This window comes from Microtus oregoni, unplaced genomic scaffold (assembly GCF_018167655.1).
Source record: "Microtus oregoni isolate MIOR12 unplaced genomic scaffold, Mior012 000067F_ref0000223, whole genome shotgun sequence".
Classification (NCBI taxonomy): Eukaryota; Metazoa; Chordata; class Mammalia; order Rodentia; family Cricetidae; genus Microtus; species Microtus oregoni.
Genome location: NW_024543974.1, coordinates 2,268,571 through 2,279,335, shown reverse-complemented (window position 1 = coordinate 2,279,335; position 10,765 = coordinate 2,268,571). Strand labels below are relative to the sequence as shown.

General features: G+C 46.3%; 1 protein-coding gene across 1 annotated transcript; it reads right to left on the bottom strand.

Moving 5' to 3' along the window:
• Window positions 1–8,083: 8,083 nt before the first annotated feature.
• Window positions 8,084–9,616, bottom strand: LOC121440484 (nucleus accumbens-associated protein 1-like). The gene has a single exon (XM_041641247.1). The coding sequence runs from the start codon at window positions 9,614–9,616 to the stop codon at window positions 8,084–8,086; it is 1,533 nt and encodes a 510-aa protein (XP_041497181.1).
• Between the last annotated feature and the right edge of the window lie 1,149 nt (window positions 9,617–10,765).

Below are 10,765 nucleotides of genomic sequence, written 5' to 3'. Positions count from 1 at the left end.
TACAAAGGTTACAGATAGACATTAAAGGAATGTAAGGAATGTGGGTGGGAGACAGTGTGTGATGTGTCCAAGCCGGACTCCATATCTCCCTACATAGCTGACTATGTAGGAAAATGGCCAATGCTAAGAGGTGAAATGATAGCACAGTGAGAGAGCACAGGAACTGTTACTTCCCAGTGACTTGGTGATCTTAGGAAATGAACTGAAATCTCAGGACTCCATTTCCTTTATGTGTGAACTGAGGAAGGTAATATTTGTCATCAGGTTGGCTGCAGGTGCCTTTCCCTACTACAAAGTTATCACACCTTAATATGAGTATATAAATGCTAAAATAGAGTCTTATGAGTTACAATTTTTGAAGAACGTTTTGATTGGAAATAAATTGAAAGTTTCCAAGGTTGTTTTGATATAGTTTATCATTGCTGTCTACTTGAGAACTAAATATTTTAGTCCTTCTCGTTGACTAATGATTTAATAAGCCTTATATGATTAACAGAAGATGACTTCATTCAAGTTGATAAAACGACATCCTAAATTTTCCCTACAAATATAAAAAATTCTGGAATCATACTGAGATTTGAAAGACATTTTTTTTACTTGAACAGAGGTTTGTAAAAATATGTGTATGTGTCCTTGGTATAAAAAGTTGATCCTTGAGAATGCACAGAGAATTTGTAATTTTATGTGATGATTATCTCTGTCAGTAACATTGCAAATGCTTAGAGGTTTTTTTTTTTAAGTTTGCTATGTTCAAGACTGATATGGGATTATGGTCTGTCAATTATATTTTAAATAAACGGTGACTGGCCAGTAGCCAGGCAGGAAGTATAGGCCAGACAACCAGACAGGAAGTAGAGGTGGGTCAATGAGAACAGGAGAATTCTGGGAAGAAGGAAACCCATTACTCTGCAGCCCTGGCCCAGGCACAGAAGAAGCAAGATGTGACTGCCTTGCTGAATAAGGCATCAAGCCACGTGGCTAACATAGAGAAGAATAATGGGTTACTATAAGTTATAAGAGTTAATAAGAAGTTTGAGCTAATGAGCCAATCAGTTTATCACTAATATAGACCTTTGTGTGATTTCTTTGGGACTTAACTATTGCAGGACCCAGGCAAGACAAAGAAAACCTCAGACAACACAAGCCTTTATTAAATTTCCAAATTATTTTTGCTTTCCTTTTGTTCTTATTGTTACAAAATTTTTGTTTTTTCTTTTTTATAACTTGAAAAATAATACCAATCAAAATTTCCACTTCCTCCCCTCCTCCCACTTCCCTCCCACTCCCCGTCCACTCCCTCCCTCTCCACTCCACTCCAGTCCTAAGAGAGGGCAAGGCACCCTGCACTGTGGGAAGTCCAAGGCCCTCCCCACTACATCCAGGCTTAGGAAGGTATGCATCCAAAGAGAATAGGATTCAAAATAGCCAGTCCATGCAGTAGAGACAAATTCCAGTGCCATTGTCATTGGCCCCTCAGTCTTCCCCAACTGTCAGCCACATTCAGAGGGACCAGTTCGATCCCATGCTCGTTCATTCCCAGTTCAGCTGGAGTTGGTGAGCTCCCATTAGCTCAGGCACACTGTCTTAGTGGGTGAACCCCTTGTGGTCCTGACTGCCTTGCTCATATTCTCCCTCCTTCTGCTCTTCAACTGGACCTTGGGATCTCAGTCCAGTGCTCCGATGTGGGTCTCTGTTTCTGTCTCCATCCATCGCCGGACGAAGGTTCTATGGTGATATTCAAGATAGTTATCAGTTTGACTATGGGAAAAGGGCAGTTCAGGCACCCTGATCTCCACTGCTCAGGGTCCTAGCTGGGGTCATCCTCGTGGACTCCTGGGAACCCCTTAGAGGTTTTAAAATCTTTAACTTAGAGTAATATCCAAAGAAGTATTAATCTCTCTATTCTGCTTTTCTCTAGATTCTCTCTACTTTTCATTCTAATTTCATGTAAACATTTTGAACACTTTCTAGCCATTATTTCACACAGAGTTCTCCTCTTCTCTAGTACTCTGGTTGAGCAGGGTGACTCTCATTGAATGAATCACAACATCTGCCTGGGATTCAGGATACCCCCTAGCAAGGGCAGGTCTCTCTGGGTCAGAGGGCACTAATGAGTAATTATTGCCTTTCATTTCAGAGACTGGAGAGGGCAGCCTCTGCCTATCTGTTTCTCTCTGTCTCCCTATCTCTTTTCGTCTACCTCTCTCTCCCCTCCCTCCCTCTGTCCCCTTCTCTGTGTGTTTCATGAATGGCACTACCAAGAAGCACTTGTGATTTTTCAATTTGTGATGTTTTCTCAGAATATGATTGTTATGTTGCTTGTCTTTTTGTTTGTTAGGTTTTGTTTTCTGAAAAGATTCTTTGTGCATCTTTGGCTCTCCTGGAACTAGCTCTGCAGACCAGGCTGGCATCTAACTCGAGAGATCCACCTGCATCTGATCCACAACTATTGGAATTAAACACATGTTCTACCACTGGCCAGCCATTGTTTGCCTTTTAATAGCCTGTTCTTGGTCTCAAAATTTCCTCCAGCCCCTTGACAGCTGTACATTTTTCTCAGTGAGACTCCCTGCACCCATGCTCCAGATTCTTTATGTAGTACATCGTGGTTCAATACTTAGTTACATTTTTCTGGCCAATATCCTTAGTGGCTCCTGATCCTACTTGGTGCTCACAAAGTTCCAGTGAAATGTTTATCTGCTCATCCTCCTCTTTCCTTACTACTGCTTATTGTTCTTGGATCTCCACAGATGTAATTGTGTTTTCTTGCCAATGCTTGTGATTTTAGACTGCTACTGACACTCTCCAAGTTATGCCTCCCTGAAAGAGATGCTGCAACTCTAGCTACTTTATGTATGTTAAATATGAAGTAGAAAATTAAGACTCATAGAGGTTAAGGAATTCAACAAAGGTCACACAACCATAAAGAGGGAGAGTTGGAAAGTAAAGCCAAGTACAAAAGATTGTAAAGCCAAAACTAATAACAGATTCTTGAAAATGTGCTCAGTAGCCTGTGCCTTGATTACAAACACAGGAAATATTCTGGATTAAAACTCAGTGGTAGAGCACTTGCCCAGGACACATGAGTTTCTGAATCTCACTGTTTCACTCCTGAATATACCAGAGTGTTGTCGGTGCCAAACTTCTCTCTGAAAGAAATGTTATCTGGATGGGGAGAACAAAAGGGAGAGTTTGGGCTCCTGGTCCTAAGAAAATGTTACTCTATTGCAAACTGAAGATTGCCACAAGGGTGAACATTTCCCACAGAAATTCAATTTCATAAATTCTTAGAACAAGCCAATGGAGAGAAGTGCAAGGATCGATTTGAATTTACAGAAACATTCGAGATCGTGAGCCATGAACAATGTAAGTAAATTCCTTGAATTTATATTCTCCTTAATACTGAGACTGTCTCCTACTTGAGTAGATTTGAATGCAGTGACCATAGCCTTGTGTCTCTGTCACTACTCACCCATTTTCTCCCACTTGCAGCTGCCTGGAGTGGTACCCATTTTGCACTGAGCTGTAGATTTGAGAAGGTGGAAGACTTATCATATTGTGTCTCATCTCAAACTAAGTGGGGCTAGGGATCATTCTCAAGATGTGCCTACTTGGACTCTAATTCAGAATCACACTTTTGGTGTCATGTAGTCCTGAAATGTTTGCACCAGGAGGTGTTGACACAAGTTCTATGTCTTACACATACCAAAGATATGGCCCCTGCTATATGTGTCAGGAACATTAGTGATAGCAGCCCAGATGTGATCAGTAAATTGCTTATTTTAGAGAAGGTTGATATTGTCATGGAGTCTGAGCAAAGGGACAAACTGGAGATTTAAAACTGAGATCAACTTTGATAATTCTTTTGACTTGACCCTTATCTCAGCTAAACACTCATATGCATATATCATTGGCGTAATGGAAAGTGCACAAGTGTACTGCGGAAAGTCAGTAATTAATTAAATCTTCTAGTCACCATACCATCTAATCATATGTCATACTATTTCTGTATGCAAAATATGGATATACACAGTTTGTTTTTTCACTATTCTTTTTGTAAATATGTTGGTGTGTGTGCATGTTTATGTGTGTACATGTATGTGCACATGTGAATGGAGTCCAAAGTCATTCTCCACTTTATTTTTTGAGACAGAATTCTTTACTTAACCTAGATCTCACTAATTGGCTAGGTTGGCCGATAAGATTCAGGTATCTACTTGCCTCAAACACTGCCCCAGTGTGGTGCTAGGATTTAGGACTGCAGATCCTTATACCTGACTTTTATATGTGGGTGCTGGGATCTGAACTTATGTCCTCATGTTCACAGATGGCAAATGCTTTACCAACTGAGCCATCCTTCCAGCCCCAGTAGTAAATTTAAAAGTACTGGAAACAAAGGGTTGAAGATAAAATTCTAGAAGAAAATTTGCCTAGTATGTGCAAGGCTCTGGGTTCAATTCCCAGCACTACAAAAAACAGAGTGAATGGGAACAAACCAGTCCAGCTTTCAAGAGAAGTATTTGCACTGTTGACCATCTTGACACTTGCATCTAATTTCAATGATAGTTTGAGACCATAGATTATTGCCACTGTTTTGGGCAAGGACTGTGCTACTGTGATCTTACAGTAAATTATGTTTTTTATGAAGGCTGCTTACTTTGGAATATAGAACAACAGTAACTATAAACTTCGCCTCTTTTTAATGGTATAAACTTCATAATTATAGTTCTTTTTGTTATAAGTAAAAGTTTATTTTGGATGTAGGTCTATTCTTGTATTTTCACTTTTGTTCCGTTATATTTCACACGTCTTCATTCCTGCCCACCAGCCTGAGTACTGGAAGTTTATAATAACTCTTGATATCTAGTAAGTAAAGAACCGTTCTGTTTTACACTATTGTTATTAAATTATTATTGGGGTTGGAGGCTCCTTATTTTTCACAGCTACATGAATGGAAAAAAAACCTCACAAATTATAAAATATTGGACTGGTGATGTGGCTCAGTTGGGTTCCATCTCAACCATGCAAAAATTGTATATGGCAGCAGAACTCTGATTTTTTGTACTTGGGAGCTGGAGGCAAGAGGATGTCCTATCATGTCCTATCGTGGGTTGAAGGGTCAGCTAGGCTACATGGCATCCTTTGTCAAAGCAAACAAATAAACAAAAATTAATATCATCAACAGTAATATGAGGAACAGGAAGTGAGACCCTCTATTATTGCAGTTCTTGTGCAGACTTTTAGTATTGAGACCCTTAGCCTTCTAAGAATTTCAGTCTTTTCTGTAGGTTGTGTAGGCATAGGAAGTAGAGGATGTTCAGCCTTCGTCTGTGGTTAGACTTGCAGCTCCAAGGTGGGATTGGATATTGACATGTCTCATCCCTTGGCAGCAGCCAGTGTTATAGGTCTTATGTAGGCTTAGGAAGTAGGGGAATTTCTTTCTTTCTTTCTTTCTTTCTCTCTCTCTCTCTCTCTCTCTTTCTTTCTTTCTTTCTTTCTTGTTACAAAGGCGTCTTGTTTATTCTTATCAGCATCACTGACTCTCAGGGTTCACATTTCCCAACACTGCTCCTCTCCGTACAGTAGTTAATGTGCAATCTCACTTGTGGGCATGGGAAGGGTAAGGGCTTGCTCTGGGTTGGAAGGGCATTGGCACTTCACATGGGCCAGTGGGTGATGGCTGTCCCTATGAGAGGCATGGATGGGTGGGAGGGTAGCCACTGGGTTTGCCCCTAGTTGTCTTTCCTGCTAGGTGGGTTACTTTTTCACTCTCCTGGGTGCTTGGGGTGGGAGCATGCAGCTCTCAGGAGGGCAGAGCAAGCAGCTGACTGCCAGAGGAGGGGTGCAGGGGTGGCTCCTGAGGTAAGACACAACCCTGTCTTTGGCTCTCCTAGTGAGTAGTTTTCTCCCCTGCACCCCTGGCTTTATACCTCCGCCACCCCAAGCCCCGGGAGTCAGGGCCACCTCCTGAGGTGCTTGGAACCAATGGCCTCTGCAGCCCACTCTACAAGACCTCTCATTCCCATGGAGCTGCCCCCTTACTAAGCCTGGGCAGCGAGCACAGCCTGCCCTCACCATGGCCAGGCTCAGCTGCTTGCCAAGTTTCCACGAGATTGTGCTTTGGGATCTTTGCTGGGGGAGGTGGGACAACAGGCCAGGACAAGGGTAGAGGCAGTGGGTATGACTAAGGTGCTTGTGCTTTAGCTAGGGGTGTCAACTCCCCTCCACTTGGTCACCCAAGGCTAAGGTACTGGGGGCCAAATCAGACCCAACAACCCACCCTCGCTATCAGATGTTAAGAGGGACCCTGGCAGATTAGAGGGTGCTGCTGGCCTGGAGGTTGGTCTCCAGATCTGACTCAAAAGGCTCCATCCCACCTTCTCCAATCCTGCAACTCCTTGCCTCTGAAGAGGCAGCTAGAATGCAGAGTTGGGGAGAGGGAAGGAGGTCAGGGCTAGAACAGAACCAGTGAGATGGTGAATTGACATTAATGAAGGGAAGGAGTAACAGAAACCCTGTGCTCACATATTAAACTCAGAAACCCAAGAGCTTGCTCCTGGAGAGTTAAGAGTGGAAAGGAACAGCCAGAGAAAGCTCCACAAACCACCAACAAGGCATGTGGACCCTGCCCTGCCTCATCCCCCAGGAGTGGGCTCAGCCAACTGGGACCTGTGAACACCCTTAAACTGTAGTTATGGGGGAGAGGAAGCTGGTTGGATCCACAGGAGTCCTGGGGCACTGGGAATGGGCCCCTATGGAAACATGCACCCACATTCCACACACACACACACACACACACACACATTCAGTTTTCCCTGCATCCTGCCTTCCACAGCCCAGGGACCCAGGGGACCTCAGACACATTCCCATTGATTTGAAAAATCTTATACTTGAAATCTTATACTTCATTATTTCATTCGCTAAAAAAATGTTTCAAAAAGTTATGTACAGGGGGTGGAGGTTGGGAGCCCTGCCCAGGGTCAGATGGGAGAAGGGCAACAGCCTCCCAGCCTGCTCCCTAGTTCCGATCCTGGTCTTGCTGCCTCATGATCTTCATGTTTTTAAAAGCAAATACTCTACGCACGCACACACGCATGCATGCACGCACACCCACAAATTCTGCCGGACTGGAAACCTGTCCTGAGACTCTTGTCTGCCCACAGGAGCTCTGCTTTCTTAGAACCAGCCTCTTGGGCTGAGGGAACTCACAGAGGCAGAGCAGGGTGGGATTAAGAGGGGTGTGATGGAGGCTGCTAAAGAGGATCAGTTTTAAGAATTTCTCTAAGCCCTTTGGGCTTGTTTCCTCATCTGCAAAGTAGACAGTCCCTCTTGGCCTCACCTACCCCAGCCTCAAAGTGCAGGGACAGATGAGAGAGACAGGAAGGTGCTTTTGAAGACATGGAAGCACTGGGGGGGGGGGGGTTGGGAGGGGTCCTGAGAACCCCTGGGCCCATGTAGTCCCAAGCAGACACAGTGAGGGGCAGGCTCTTCTTGAGCTCTGCCCATCCCCTAGCCGGGCCTGGTGCTGGGAAATGCCTAAGAGGAAGGGGAACCAGCGCTCCCCATGAGTGTTGAGGAAGGTCACAGATCCCACCTGATGCCTGTCCTCTCTTGACCCAGCCCAGCTTGCTTTGGGGAAAAGCTGTGGGATGACAGGGAGGCAGAGAGGCTGGGAGCATGCAGCACCCCCTGCAGGTTCCGGGGACAACAGACAGTAGCTAGTGACTAAGGTGGTGGGGGTATGTGTGTGACAGGAAGGGGAGTGTGACATCCATGGGAGGGTCCTAGGCGGCTACTGGAGGACCTCCTCTGATGGGGCTGTCTGTCTGTCTGGAAGCTGTATTCTATGCCCATCATGTTCAGCTCTTTCTCACTGTCACTGAGAAAGCTGCTGCAGGTGCTGCCCTCAGCTAGGTGTGGTGGCTTTGGTCAGCCAGCTACTGCATCCTGCTAGAGGGCATGGAGTACCTCCTCACAGGTCCTGAGGAGGGACAGACAGTAGATCGTGACCAGGTGGTAGATGGGGGTATATGATAGGAAGGGGTGTGTGACATCCTGTAAGGGGAAGGATGTCACACATATGTTACTGGAGAACCTCAGCCGAAGGGCCGGCCTCGCCATCGTGGCTGGTTGTCTCGAAGCTGTGTTCCATGCTCATCATGTCCGGCTCTATCTTGCCAGTGTCGTTGATGAAGCTGCTGTAGCTATCACCCTCCACCAGGTGCGGTGGCTTGGTCTTGGGCAGCCAGCTTTTACGCACCACTCGGCGGCCATAGGTGCACATGTCAGCTGCAATGGCGTTCATCTCACTCTCCTTGAAGTTGGGGGCGAAGTTCTGGCAGTAGTACTTGACAGCAGGGAGGACGCGACTGTCTAGCGGCTTGCGTCTGGGGTCATTGGTGGAAGAACGGATGCCAGTGCCACAGCTATTGGCCAGTGTGTTCCGGTCAAAGAAAGATGCCAGGAGCCTCCGCAGCAAGACCTTGTACCTCATGCCTGCACTGACAAGGCAGTTCATGAGCTGTGCCCTTGTGATGTACACATTGGTGCCTATCACGAGCTCCAGCTTCTCAGAGGGGTCACTTTCATCATAGAGCTTTGGGTGGCAGCGGTTGCCAATCTGGTTGATAAGTTCAGCTGGGAGAGATGCCAGGTCTTGTCGCACCCGGATGCGACTTCGGGACTCGAGGACCACCTGCTCAGGGAGGGCTTCTACTTTCTCAGCTGACTGACCAACGTTCAACATACTGTACATGGTGTACATACTGCAGATCTGACGGTACTGCTCATCTGTACCCTCTTCACCTGCATCTTCCTCTTCGTGGTAGGAGCCAGGGCTGTCACTGGTGTAAGCACTGGAGGTACCTGGGCTGGTCAGCTCTGACATGCTTGGTCCACTCACACATCCCCCCACTGTAACCACAGCCACTGCTGCTGTAGCTGTGGCCACTAAGACAGGTTGGGGCATCCGGTTTGGGGCCAAGTCTGGTGTGGAGAACTTGGCCATCTTGCGGCTGCCATTGTTGCTACCACTGCCTCCAGCCTCCTTCTGGCTGCTATCCCATAGCCTCTTGGCCATGGGTGTACATTGCACGGAGTCCAACTCCTGTTCTGTCTTGACCCGTGACACAAGGGGCAGTGGCGTGCTACAGGCTGGCCAGCCCAGTGTCTGCGCTACAGGACTCTGAGGCTCTGAGGATGGGGCCTCCTCCGGGTGCAGGCCCTGGGAGTTGCAACTTGGAGAGCTAACTTTGAGGAAGAACTCGGTGCCCTTCTCCATGATCTCCTGGATCTGCAGGAAGCCGGCTATGTAGATGAGATGGAACTGGTCCCCCATGTTCATGCTCAGCCGGCCTGTATAGCAAAATGTCAGGATCTGCTGGAATGACTGTGGCTGCACGGCGGCTGGCAGTTTCACTACAGCACTGTGGCTGCTGTTGAATAGGTCCCGGAAGTAGGAGCTGCTGGCGGCCAGCACAGCACGGTGGGCATTGAAGGCATGGCCCTTAACCACCACTGACACATCACAGTATAGTCCCTGCAGCCGCCGCTCATTGAGGCACTCGAGGATGCTGTTGCCGAAGTTTGGAATCTCCATCTGCAGGGTCTGTGCCATGGCGGCAGCTGGGGCCGGTCCTGGGCCCGGGGTTCGCCCCCCTGCGTCTCGGCCTTGACCTCGGCCTCGGCCTCTGCAGCCTCCGTGGCCTCCGCCTCAGCAGCAGTGGTAGCCGTGGAGGCCATTCATTGTGGGCCAGGCCGCCCCAGCCGAGCACCGAGTGGGAATTTCTTAGTTATTAATACAAACGAGCATTAGAGCTCTTAGCCCAAGACTGGGATCACCTTTGACCTAAAGACTTGATTGCTCTATGTAACTTTTCTGGTGTCCAGAGACAGTTGTTTCTTCTCTATGATACTTTGCAAGTCTCTACTCTTATACACCCTCAGGTTTATTCCCTTTCCTGATGCTTCTCTTCCTCTGCCCTTCTTTCTGCCCTAGCCACTCTTGAACTGTTCAGTTACTTTCCTTCTGTAGCTGTGAAACAACTGCCTTGATGAACCCACAATTCAATCTGTTGATACCTCAACTGCCACTGCTGCTCTGCTGCCTCTTCTGTCACTTTCCTGCCTCTGAGCATTCATTCCTTGGATACAATCTTATCTCATATTATGAAGAGGAGGCAAGAAAACATCTCTTGAGAAGGATGGAGAAATAGTTCTATGGCTCTACCAAAGGACCCAGGATTGGTTCCCAGTAACCACATAACAGCTCACAACTATTTGTAACTGCAGATCTAGGAGATTCCACAATTCTTCTGACCTCTACATGTACCAGACATGCACATGGTACACAGGGGAAAAATTACAAAAAATATTAATATGTTCAGACATAGATATATTTAAAAGATCACTTAAGAGAAACCTTTCATTTGGCCTGGTGCTACAAACCAGAAAAGGCAGTAACTAATGAATGTCTCCCTTGCTACTCATTGAACAAAACTGCTTTGTTTTGTAAAACCAGTCATGATCATCGAGGCTTATATTTTATATCAATCACAGCCTTGCCACTTCCCACCATTCACATTCATAATGATTATGTTTTTGTATAAATCATGATAGTGACACATAGGACCAATCATAGTCACTGAAGTTTATACTTTTAGACCAATCACGGCCTTGCTCTTAACAGAAATCAGAGTCATTTAAACTTGTGTTTTGACCAGTCACAGCCTTGGCTCTTAGGACCAATCACAGTCAGCAGGTATTA

Bases quoted from the DNA above. Each gene is read 5' to 3' on its own strand.
- LOC121440484 (XM_041641247.1), bottom strand. From the start codon at position 9,616: ATGGCACAGACCCTGCAGATGGAGATTCCAAACTTCGGCAACAGCATC.